Source organism: Macrotis lagotis, chromosome 4, assembly GCF_037893015.1.
Source record: "Macrotis lagotis isolate mMagLag1 chromosome 4, bilby.v1.9.chrom.fasta, whole genome shotgun sequence".
NCBI lineage: Eukaryota > Metazoa > Chordata > Mammalia > Peramelemorphia > Peramelidae > Macrotis > Macrotis lagotis.
In genome coordinates, this window is record NC_133661.1 from 211029121 (window position 1) to 211042762 (window position 13642).

General features: G+C 35.6%; 1 protein-coding gene across 12 annotated transcripts in view; it reads left to right on the forward strand.

The window, feature by feature from the left end:
- The window catches only part of HEATR5A (HEAT repeat containing 5A), a 168258-nt gene that overhangs the window by 80148 nt on the left and 74468 nt on the right, over positions 1 to 13642 (forward strand). For all 12 annotated transcript variants that reach the window (XR_012478151.1, XR_012478150.1, XR_012478152.1 and 9 more), the window contains exons 18-19: positions 2671 to 2861; positions 13051 to 13210. Coding sequence is in view for 9 of the 12 variants with exons in the window: in XM_074235357.1 (XP_074091458.1) it covers positions 2671 to 2861; positions 13051 to 13210 (351 nt within the window). In the remaining 3 variants the exon portion in view is untranslated. The remainder of the gene's footprint in view (positions 1 to 2670; positions 2862 to 13050; positions 13211 to 13642) is intronic.

Consider the following 13642-nt stretch of genomic DNA (forward strand, 5'->3'; position numbering starts at 1 on the left):
GAAATGAATGTGTACAACAGAAAGAATCCTGACTTTGGAGTCATAGGACCTAGGTTCAAATCCTACCTTTGCTGCTATGACAAATCATTCTCTGGACCTGTTTTCTCATCTGTAAAATGAGACTAGAAGACCTCTAAATACCATTTTTGGCCCTAAATCTGTTATCTTATGAAATTAAAGGAGGATAAGTTACTCAGTAATGGTAGCAAAAAACAGATCTAGAAAGTGGCAGTAGAGTTTTCTTCCTGGATTTGCTCTTCAGGGTCACTGGAGATAATGACAAAGGATAAGATATCTTCCAGGAAAGTCCAAATTCACATAGTATCTCTTGTATATAATTTTTTTTTTTTAGGTTTTCGCATGGCAAATGGGGTTAAGTGGCTTGCTCAAGGCCACACAGCTAGGTAATTATTAAGTGTCTGAGACCGGATTTGAACCCAGGTACTCCTGACTCCAGGGCCAGTGCTTTATCCACCTAGCTGCTCCTTCTTGTACATAATTTAATGGTTTTATTACAATGATAATTTCTTACCACTAATTTTTGAACCTTGGGTATGTGCCAATAGGTATTTAATGGAGAGTAACCAGTACAATAAAAGGCAAACCAAAAGGATCATATAATACTCATATTACTTTAGTGCTTCAGGAATCTGACATTCATCATTGTGAATATGCCTTTTATTATTCAGATTATATCCTTTTTATTCTTTAATGAATTGAATTGGGAAGTTGCAATGGCTGGTCCTAAACCTTTTCAGACTTAGTGGACTAGTCATGAGACAACAAATGAATTACGACCTATCATTAAATCTTGTTTTGCTCAAAGCCTTTGCATTTTAGTAGGATCTTCCATAGTTAAAAGCAAACAAATTTATATACACTAGGGCCTGGAAAAAAAGTATGGCAGTAAATCTCAAATTACTACTACTAATAATTAACATTTATGTAACATTGTTAACCATTTTCTCCCTTTGGCTATAATAAAACAACAAAGTTAGTTTTATAAATGAAATTTAATTCTCTTCTAGGATCTCCCAAAATCCATGGGTGAATGGCATCCTTACTAATGCCAACCACAACAGAAAATTTTGGGGACAATTTAAATACAGAATGAACACAGAATCATAAAACTTTTGGCAGCTAACTGATCAGTTTATACATTTGTTTGTCATTGATTACTTTGATTATCTGACAAAATTCGATTTTTCTCCTGGATAACTGTCTCTTCTTAAAAAGGAGTCAACTAGAGAGTTTTTCCCTCTCTTCCCCATTGACTCTCCATCTACTTCACAACTTGAAAGTCATTCTTTGAGATGCTCATTTCAAAAGGTCTGCACAGACAAAAATTCTTTCCTTAGACCCTGTGAGGGTAGAGATAAACATCCTGAACCCTACATTCCTCAAAGTTAACAGCAAAATTATAGAGGTAAAAAAATGTTAATAAATTATTAAAGGTTATTAGATTAGATATATTAAAGTTTCAAGTATTTTACCTATTTGAACCTCTCATTAAATCTGTGAGGGTAAGTACTATTATTCCCATTTAACAGATAGGAAAACTGAACGCAGTGACTTAAGTGACTTGCTCATAGACACAGCTAATTACTGATAGAGGTTAGATTTAATTCAAGTCTTCCGAATTCCAAGTCTAAAGTTATCCATTATATTACATTCAGAGTAGCCAAGAGTGTTCTTGAATAAATCTTTAACTTCACAGGTCTTTGTTGCATCATCTGTAAAATTCTGAAGTGGGACCAGTTCAGATATTATTAACATTTTTTACATCATAGTCCTTTTGATACATCCCTTCTTACAATAATGTTTTTAAACATATAGATAAAATACATAAGATTACAAAGGATACCACAGGGAGCAGTTATTTTTTAAAGTTCCTGAAGCTGGTGCCTTTATAGTTCTAAAGTTCTAGGATTGTAATGCATAAATACCAATGACTGTTCTCTTCACCTCTGCTTCACAGGGTCCTCTGAGGAATCAAAATGATTTGCATTGCAGCCTTTCTTGATTCTACAGATTACTAGTTCTCCCTCTCAAATTGAGTAAACAATACTTAACAATTTTATATATTCATTACATATCTATTATGTGTCTTATTTGAGGTGCAGAAAAAACAAAGACAGAAATATTTTCCCTAAGCTAAAAGTGATTTATTTCTGAACTCTCAGAACCCTTTGTTCTTTATACCTCTTATCATTCTCTACTGTCTTTTATTTTTATGTGTGTTTTATTTCCACATCTGGATTGGAGGCTCCTTGAAGACAGAGTTGTCTTTTTCTTAATATTTTCTTTAACTCTTAGCGTAGTCCCTTGTGTATATGCAATATACTCAACAAATTTCGGGCATGAAAGATTATGGGTGTAACCTTATATAATAGGAAAAACTACCTTCTGACTCCTGTTGGAATTGATTTTGACCTTTGTTCTCTGAGATAATCTCTTTATGTACAGTTTATGGATGGCAAAAAAAAAAAGAAAAGAAAAAATATCTAGTATATTTTTAGTTTTAAGTATAGATTTCCTGTATTCTCACCATTTGAATATGTAGAATCCAACTATATGGCAATTCTTTAATAACAGGAATACTTGTTTCTAGCCCTGCTAAATAATAGTTTGTTATATAGTGACTAATATAGATACTTGTTTGTATTTCAGTATGTGGCCAGCTCCAAAGGAAATTTAGGCTCAGAAGAAATTAGAAGGCCTGCACTAACATTATTGATGGGAGCCTTGGAAAGTACCAACCCATTAATGCGATGTGCTGCTGCAGAGGGTTTGGCGAGATTAGCCCAAGTAATTGGTGATGGCTCCTTTACAGCTGGATTAGCACAGATTAGCTTTGACAAGTAAGTGGAATTAATGTTTAGTTACTTTGTACTTTAATATTCTCCTTAAAAGTTGAATGAAGCCATCTGATTTGTTATTGATTATTATAGTCCCATTAGCCAGGATGAAGTTCAGTGTAGCCCATTGATCAGAGAAAAGAAGAATAAATACAGAATATTTAAATATTTAAAATTTATGTAAAAACTTTTAAAAATATTTAAATAGTTAAAACAAAACAAAGCCCTCTTTTCACTAGTATTAGAAAAGAATTAAAAATTCTGTGCCTTTTTGTAAGCTTGCTTTGAGGCATAAAATCTCAGAAAGCCATGTGTTACAGGTTCCCAGCAAGTGATTATCTAGCCTAGAGATGTAAAATTTGAATACAGATGGATCTCTGCAGGCCTCACATTGACTTAAAAAAAACCACAAATTAACATTAACTTTGTTCTGTTTTTATTTTATTAAGCATTTCATTTTAATTCAATAATTTTGATAGCTCAGGTCTAGCCTGTGCTTAAAGAAGAAAATGATTAGTTGAAGAGGAAATTGTCTAGAGAAACTCATTACTTTTCTTTTGTGTGTGTTTTTTTTGTGTTTTTTTTTTTTTTAAGGCAAATGGGGTTAAGTGGCTTGCCCAAGGCCACACAGCTAGGTAATTATTAAGTGTCTGAGACTGGATTTGAACACAGGTACTCCTGACTCCAAGGCCGGTGCTTTATCCACTATTCCACCTAGCTGCCCCAACTCATTACTTTTCAAGGAAATCCATTTCAGTTTTGAACAGTTCTAACTGGAATTTTTTTTCCTTTTTCAAGTCAAAATCGTATCTGCAACTTCCACTCACTGCTCCAAATGCTCTCCTCTAGGGTTAAGCAAAATGCAAGTCATTTTTCTTTAAAAGATAATCCTTTAAATATCCCAAGAGAGCTATCATTCATCTTCTGTCTCTCCCTGTTTCCCCACCCATGCTAAATGTCTATAGTTCCTTAAATTGATCTTTGGGATAATTTTGATACTTACTCCCCAGTATCCTGATCACCTTGTAGCTGTTGCTTTGTTACTCAGATTCCCTCTGGTATCCAGAATTAAGTAGCATACAACAGATATATGAGAACAGAGTGTATAGTAGGACTTCTAACCTTAATTTTTGTGAACATTATACTTCTTTTTGTACAGCCTTTGATAACCCTAGATTTTGACCACTATGTCATGCTAGCTTGCAGGACATTATTACATATCAATTTTGATCAGTAAGCCTGTTTTTGTATCTCATTGTTGCTGCTGGCCACTTGAGTTTGGCTCTGCCTATGAGGAATCATTATTTAGACTTGGGAAAGCAAGGGTGGAAATAAAACAAAAATTTATTTTGGGGGAGGGGGGAGAGAGAGAGAGAGATGGAGAGAAAGAGAGATAATCTCTACCCAATTTGAGATTACAAATTGTTTCTGTTACAATTATAATTCTCTACTTCTACTCAATTTATGTCTCAAGAGTAGGTCATAGTAAATTTACAACTCCATCCTATTTTCTTCGTTACATTTACAATTCTCTTCCATCTTTCCCCTGCATCACCAGTTTGTTTTTTCATATAACATGTTAGATTTTCTTCCCACGATTTTATCACTTAGAAATTTTGATGGGCATAATGTCTATGTTTTTATCCATGTCATTAATAAAAATATTGCAGATTTCTTTCTCAGTTGACATCTTTGTTCTATTAATCATCATTTTTTGGGTTCTTGTTCAGCAAGTTCCAAATCCACTTGAAATAAACCATTATCCAGACCTCAGCCTTTGTTAATCTTGTTTACAAGGAAGTGTAAATAATTTTGTCACATATCTTGCTCAAATACAAATGGAATGTATCTATAGCATTTTCTTGATGTGCCTGTTTATTAACCTTTAAAAAAAGTAATTTAATCAGAAATGATCTGTTCTTTTCTATTGTTTTTTCATGTTTTCCAAATACATGTAAAGATAGTTTGCAACATTCATTTTTGTAAGATTTTGATTTCCATATTTTTCTCCCTCTCTTTCTTCCCATGACAATAAGTAATCTAATGTTACATATAAGAAATTACCTGTTCTAAATGAACCTGTATTCATATTAATCACTATTTCCTTTTTGAAATACTCATAAATTGGGGCAGCTAGGTGATGCAGTGGTTAGAGCACTGGTCCTAGAGTCAGGAGGACCTGAGTTCAAATACGACCTCAGACACTTAATAATTACTTAGCTGTGTGACTTTGGGCAATTCAATTAACCCTATTGCCTTACCAAAAAAAGAAATACTCATAAATAATCCTTTAATAATGTCACCATCTATACAAGAAATGGTACTTAATATAACTGAAAGTTGTGAAATATGTATTGTCATTGAATTATACATTTTTATAGTTAAAATTTAAAGTTCAAAGGTAGCAGTAATTTTATACTTGAAAGAACAGTAAATAGGTAAAGTGTGAGGAGGATTGCTTTCTAGTCTCAGATTACATAACTTTGGAAGCAATTAAAGTTTACAAATTCTTAACCTGAATTGTGAAAGGAGTAGAAGAATAGAAGAGAAGTTCAACCCAAGCAATTCCCCGCCTCCAAAGTACACAGAACCCATCATTAACATAAAGTGCAAAGTTAAAGTCAGCTGTGAAGAATGAAGAATCTTGCCAGAAACACCTATTATGGAAATAAAGGAGGAATTCAAAACACAAACTTAAAAGAAGACAAAGATTCAAAAATAACTTTTAGCAAAGTCTGAGAAAAAATTCAGCTTAGACACAAACCCAGCAAGAATTCCTAGAAGAATTAAAACAAGCCTTTATAAAGGAGCTAAAATGATTTTTAAAACTAAAAAAAAAAGAGTATTGGAGGGGGGAAAAACAGGAGAAGAAATGAAAGCAGCAGAAGATAGACATGAAAAGTGAATTAATAGGTTGGAAAAGGATGTTTAAAAAATTTTAATGAAAAAATTTCAATTATTGGACTTCCTGAAAACCATGAATGCACACATATGAAGGAGATGTTTTAAGAAATTTTAAAAGACTGCCTAGATTTCTTAGAATGAAAGAGCAGTTTAGAGGATGAAATGAAATGATCTGCCAGTCATCTTTTTGAGGGGGTTAAGGCAGTGGGGTTAAGTGACTTGCCCAAGATTAGAGAGCTAGGTAATTATTAAGTATATGAGACTGGATTTGAACTCAGCTCCTCCTGACTCCACATCCACTGCCACCTAGCTGCCCTACTAGTCACCTTCTAAAAGAAACTGCAAGTGAAACTTCCAGGAACAATACCACCAAAATCCCAAGTTAATGAAGAAATATTTAAGCATCCAGAAAGGAGGAATTGAAATACCAAGGAGATACAGTAAGTATCACACCAGGTACCAGGATAAAAGGACAGAGTTTGAAATATGCCATTCCAGAATGCAAAGGATTTAACTTAAAACTAAGAATAACTTGACCAGAAAACTGAATATAATCTACAAGGGGAAAAATGTATTTTTTAATGAAATAGAGAACTTCCAAACATTTGAAGAAAAGACCACAACTCAGTAGAAAATTTAACACAGAAACATAGCAATCATGAGAAGCATAAAAAGGTATGGGTAAATGAGCAGTCATGAAAAGATAAACAAGATTAGATGTTTATTCTTATAAGGGGAAGTGGTACATAAAACCTCTCAGAATTCTGTCATGCTCATGGGTCACAGAGGGGATTTAATTAGCTGAGAAACTGAGAATTATCCTGTTAATGTTTTGATGATCCCAAAAGAAGAATGAATGGAAAGGTAAAGAAAAAGAACACAGCTTTGGGTCCCAGATCCAGAATGGATTGAGAAGGGAATATGTGCAGGGAAGTGACGTTTCCCAAGAGAGAAACCTTGACTTGAGAAAGGAGGTGGTGCAGATGCCAGTAACAACGGCAGTGGCATGATCCAGAACCCAATCTGTCCTGCAAAAGAATAACCAAGACAGGCATCAAAGACCATAGGGAATAATTCACCACCTTACTAATAGCTTTCTGGCTAACTGATGGGACTAAATGTCTTAGCATTTTCTTCTTGTGTAAACCAAACTCAGTCCAGTACCTTGCAGGACTCAGACCAAAGAAGCAACAACCAGGACTTTGTTTTGGATCAGACTACTTTGGGAACTCTGAAAGCTTGTAGGTCTTGATTTTGTCCCTGAAATAGTATAATGCTTAATATTTCCCCTCCCCACTCAAGACCAAAACAAAAAAACAGCCCAGTGTGCCAGAACCAAGCCTTAATTTCAGTCAGGTAGGTTGGAACAACAGACAAACAATAGCAACAAAAATAACATCATAATGAGCTATTGTGGTGTAAAGGAAGCTCAAGACACAAGCATGGAAGAAGAGAGCAGCTCCCAAAACATCTATAAGCAGTGCCTCAGAAAAATATAACTTGAGCACAAACTCAACTAGAATTCCTGAAAGAGATATAAGAGCTTAAAAAAAAGTTTAAAATGTTTTTATAAAATAAATGAAAGCACTTGAGGAAGACAAAATTGGAAAACAAAGCTTTGGAAAAAATTTGAAGGGATTAACAATTTTACAAAAGAGATAGAGAATCTTAGCTGAAATTCCAATATTCAAAAGGAAAGTAGTGACTCCAAGAGACAAAATCAAAAGACTGGAGAAAATAGAAGAACATGTAAGGTGTCGTAATATCAAAACCAACCAACTTCGAAATGTATATACATATACATAGGTATATATGTAATATATATATCTATATATCTATATCTATATATATATATATATATATATATTCCCTTCCATAAACATGATTTCACCAACAGAAAGAACTTTGGAAGTTTTTGACAGTGGAACTCCTAAGATGTATACCATGGCCTTTGCTATAGAAATGCAAAAGTGAATTCCCTTCAACTCCAGCCAGACCATTTGCTAGACAGACCATTTGTCTCTACATAATTGCAGATGCCTTCTCTTATCAAAGTGAATGGTTGCAGCAATTTACTGTTTGAAAAACCAAAAGACATCAGCTTCTGGGATAAGAACTTACTATTTGACAAAAATTGTAGGGGAAAACTGGGAAATAATTTGGTAAAAACTAAGCATAGACCCATACCTCACACCCTATACCAAAAAAAAAAAGTAAAAATGGAAACAGGATTTAGACATAAAGGGTGACACCATAGATAAATTAATAGACGAAGAAATATTCTGTCCATCAGATATATGGAAAGGGGATAAATTTATGACCAAACAAGAATTCAAGTACATTATAAACTGCAAAATGAATGATTTTGACTATATTAAGTTAAAAGGGTTTTGCACCAATAAAATCAATGCTACCAAAATTAGAAGTAAAGCAGAAAGCTTGGAAACAATCTTCACAATTAGGTGTTCCGATAAAGGTCTCATTTCTAAAATATATAGAAAATTGCATCAAGTTTAAAAGGTTACAAGTCATTTCCCAGTTGATAAATGGTCAAAGGATATGAAGACAGTTTTCAAGTGAAGAAATTAAAGCAATATGTAGTCATATGAAAAAATGTTCCAAATCATTATTGATTTAGAGAAATGCAAATTAAAATAACAATGATATATCACCTCACACCTATTAGCTTGGCTAAGATGACAAAAAGGGAAAACGATCAATGTTGGAGAGGCTGTGGAAGGATTGGAGCATTAATGCATTGCTGGTGGAGTGTGAATGGACCCAACCATTCTGGAAAGAAGTATGGAACTATGCCTAAAGAGCAATAAAATTGTTCATACCCTTTGACCCAGCTATTTCAATTCTAAGCTTATATCTAGAAGAAATCATAAAAAATGGGAAAAGTTCCACATGTTCTAAAATACTCATAGCAGCTCTTTCAGTAATGGCAAAGAATTGGAAATTGAGGGGATGTCCATCAATTGGGGAATGGCTAAACAAGTTATGATAAATTAATGCTATGGAATATTATTGTTCGATAAGAAATTATGAATGGTCTCTAGAGAAGCATGGAATGAGTTACAGGATTTGATACTGAGAGAAGGGAGCAGAACCAAGAGAACAATGTACACATTAATAACAACATCCTGAGATGGATGTAACTGCTCTCAGCTCTTCATAGAGCTAGGACAAGCATATTAGACCAGCTATGGATGATGATATCCCCAACCAAAGGAAGAAAAACAAAATAAAACCAAAAATCCTTCATGTACCTCTTTCCCTGAATCCTAATTCCTCATATCAAAAATGACTAATCTGTAAACATGTTTATCTAAAATAAGTATATACAATGCTAACCTGACTGCTGCTGAGGAGATGGGGGATGGGAAGGGAGGATGGAAAGAAATTTTGTAACTTAAAAATATATGTGTACATATGGATAAAAAAATAAATTAAAAAAACAAAAAAATATCAACTTCAAACCTCAGAGCATAACTTCATGCCTATGTTTGACACACAGCAGACCCCTTAGAGGGGTCCAAGACTAATAAAGCAGACCCTTTTCAGGCCCGAGGATGATTCCACTACCAGAGTCCTAGTTATGAATTACTCAAACCCTGAACCTGAACCTCATAGCCATCCTCCTCTGAGAATTCTCAAGAGCAAGGGTGAGGACTAAGGGGAGTATTTCTTTTAGAGTCTAATTTGACCTGTTCTGTGAAAGGTGGCCTATTTCAGAGTTTCTTTCACTTCATAGACATCAGAGCAGATCCAGGGAGGTTAAGTAATCCTCTTGTATTTGCCAAAATATAATCATTGAGAATTAGGATTGCCAATAGACATTGAGGATTACTGAAAAGTGAAGGAATTCGAGTGCCCCCTGGGATTTTAAAATTGCTCAAGATTTATTATAGAAGGATTCAGATCCTGACCACAGTCTAGGCCCCTCCATAGAACAGCAGCCCCCCCCCCCCCCCCCCACATCAGCCCCTTGGCAGAGGGGGAGCGCTTATGGTCATTTACAGACCAGGAGGGAGGACAGAGCTGCACACACTGAGATCCTTGTGGGAGTGTCCCAAAAGCTCAAGAAACACCCCAAACCAGACCCAGGCTGGGAAAATGAGCACACAGAGAAACAAAAAGAAGACTATTGAGAAATATTTTGCAAATGAGCCCAAGAAGGACCAAAATACTCAGTCTGAAGATGAGGAAGCACAAGCTCCTGCATCTAAAGACTCCAAGAAAAACAGAAACTGGGCTCAGGCTTTGATAGAGCTCAAAAAAGACTTTGAAAATCAAATGAGGGAGTTGGAAGAAAAACTGGGAAAAGAAAGGAGAGAGATGCAGGAAAAACATGAAAATGAAATCAGCAGCTTAGTCAAGGAAATCCAAAAAAATGCTGAAGAAAATAGCATGCTAAAAACCAGCTTAGGTCAAATGGATAAAACAGTTCAAAAAGTTATTGAGGAGAAGACTGCTTTAAAAAGCAAAATTGGCCAGATGGAAAAAGAGATAAGAAAACTCTCTGAGAACAAATCCTTCAAAGAATAGAATTCAGGGAGATTGATGAATTTACCAGAAATCAAGAATCAATACTTCAAAACCAAAAAAATGAAAAATTAGAAGAAAATGTAAAATGAAAAAACAACTGATATGGAAAACAGACTTAGGGAAGATAATTTAAAAATTATTGAAATACCTGAAAGTCATGATCAGGAAAAGAGCCTTGACATCATTTTCAAAGAATTACTACAGGAAAATTTCCCTGATATTCTAGAAGCAGAGGGCAAAATAGAAATGGAGAGAATCCACCGATCCCCCCAAGAAAGAGATCCCAAAAAACCAACCCCTATGAATATTATAGCCAAGTTCCAGAACTCCCAAATCAAAGAGAAAATATTACAAGCAGCCAGAAGGACACAGTTCAAATATCGTGGAGCTGCAGTCAGGATCACACAGGACTTAGCAGCAGCTACATTGGAAGCTCGTAGGGCTTGGAATACAATATACAGGAAGGCAAGAGAGCTTAGAATGCAGTCAAGAATGAACTACCCAGCAAGGCTGAATGTCCTCTTGCAGGGAAAAAGATGGACTTTCAATGAACCAGGGGAATTTCAAAGGTTCCTTTTGGAATGGCCAGAGCTGAACAGAAGGTTTGATCTTCAGATACAGGACTCAGGTGAAGCATGGAGATTGGAGGAGAGGGGGGAAATATGAGGGACTTAATGAGGATGAACTGCATGTATTCCTGCATAGAAAAATGACACTGATAATACTCATATGAACCTTCTCAGTTAATAGAGCAGGTAGAGAGAGCTTTTATAGTTGAAGCACAGGAGAAAGCTGAATTCAAAGATAAAATATGGTGTAAAAATGGAGTCAATAGAAAAAAAGGGAAATGGAATGGGAGAAAGAAAAAGGAGAGGGGGAATAGTCCAAGATATTTCATAAGATTTTTTTAATTACAATGAGCTATTGCAATGATATGGAAGTGGGGAGGCAAGGGGGAATGAGGGAAACTTTGCTCTCATCAGAGATGGCTAGGAGAGGAAACAGCAAATATATACTCAATGGGGTATAGACATCTGGAGTAAGAAGGAGCGGGGATCAGGGGAAGGGGTGGGGATGTGAATAAAGGAGGAGAGGATGGACCATGGCGGGAGAGTGGCCAGATATAACACATTTTCTTTCTTACTTCTTGCAAGAGTCTGGGAATGGAAGGCCTGCCCTGGACCACAGGGCCAGGTGGATTCTGGACCTAAGGGGTGGTATGGGGACTCAGGGCTTCTTGACCCCAGGACCAGGGATCTGTCTGCGGTGCCACTCAGTGACCCTACAGCAGGGTCATAGTGAAAGGAGAGAGAAAATAGAGTCCATGGTAATGGAGAAATAAGAAAGGAGGAAGTTGCGATCAGCAATGGCAATGGTGGAAAAATATGGAAATAACTTTTGTGATGGACTTATCATAAAGAATGAGATCCACCCATGACAGAGTTGTTGGAGTTGGAACAAAGACTCAAGCACATTTTTTGTTATGATTATTTGGGGGAGGGTGCAGGGCAAGTGGGGCTGGATGGCCTGCCTGGGGCCACATAGCGGGGTGATCTTTGGGTGTCTGGGGCCGGATTTGGATCCAGGTGCTCCTGGCTCAAAGGCCAATGCTCTGTCTGCCACCCAGCCACCCCTACTATTATTACTATTTTATTTTATTTGGGGTCTTTTTTTCCTTCTTTTTTTTTTGGTTTTTGCAGGGCAGTGGGGATCGGGTGGCTTGCATGTCACACAGCTGGGTGATTGTTGGGTTTATGAGGCTGGATGTGGACTCGTGGCTCCAGGGCTGTTGCTTCGTCCATACCTACAATTATTACTATTATTATTTTTTATTTTAATTTTTTTCTCTCCCCTTTACTTTTTTCACCCAAACAAGTCTATCTATATTCATGGGGGAGGAGGGGTATTTTGTTTACTTGTAAACAAGAATATTTTATTAATGTAACAAAAACATTTGTACAAAATGAGAATAAAAAAATAAATTTAAAAATTTAAAAATAAGATTTATTATAGAAGGCTTACAAAGCAGACAGAAAGATAAGAAAAAAAGAGAAAGACAGGGAGAGCTGACTAGACCCAGGGAACAGGGGCAGTGGAGGTCCAGTCCAGGTTTTTGTAGCCTTGGATATTATCTGGACACTGAGGACAAAGGGGAAATCCTCTCCCCCCCACCCCCTTAAATGACCAGGGAAATGTTTGGAATCTGGGGGTTGGGAATGAGGTGACAAGAACAAATTTTAGATTTAACAATTGAACAATAGGAGTCAATTTACATCTCAGGAGTAGATAGCATTTCTATACTTCAACAAAACCCAAAAGTACAAAGACTACAAAATCTGTTTCCAACTACAAATCTCCCACATTCACAATTCTCTGCATCACAGACATTCCTAATGAAAAGACCAAAGTAATGGAAAAACTTTGAGATTTCAAATACAGGAATGAGAGAACCATAAAAGGTTAAACATGAATCAATAATGCTAAAGAACTAAACACAGATAAACTACTTCCATTGAAATAGAAAGAGATGAAGAGTAATGGGTCATTAACTATGCAATATTACTTGAATTTAAAGTATTACTCTTTTCAGGGCAGTTAAGATTTCTGAATGTTACCCAACTATAACATAGTTCTAGTTTTTATAAACAGTATTGTTTATTCAGGAATTTTAGGGTGACAATATAATTGTATTCCATTTTTAAAAATGTTTTTAATTTTTTTTTCTCCCACTAAATAGACTGAAATCAGCCAGAGATGTGGTAACCAGAACAGGACATTCCTTGGCTTTGGGATCCCTGTATAGATATTTAGGAGGAATGGGGTCTTCTCAACACTTGAATGCTTGCATTGGAATCCTTTATACTTTGTCACAGGATGGAACCTCTCCTGATGTACGGGTAAGATCCTTCATTTGATAATTTCATTAGAAATATGCATTTTATAGTTTTTTTTTTAATTAAGTGATTGTGGACTTTTTTGAATTGACAAGTCATGGAAATTATTTTTTTAATAATAAATTTCAAAGCCATTTCTACTCTTGATTAGACTTTTGTTTATCTGTTAGGCCTTTCCACACTTCAAGCCTAAATTTATCATTCACCAAATCTTATACTTTATTTTTTTTAATTTTTAACATGTTATTTGTTTTCCAATTATATACAATAGTTTCTACCTATCATTTTTTGTAAGGTTTTGAATTCTACAATTCCCCCCTTTCCTCCCCCCACCACAGAAGTCTGTCTGACAATCTCTACATTGTTTCCATGCTATACATTGATCCAAATGAATGTGTTATAAGAGTAAATATAACCCCCCCCCCCAAGAAGATG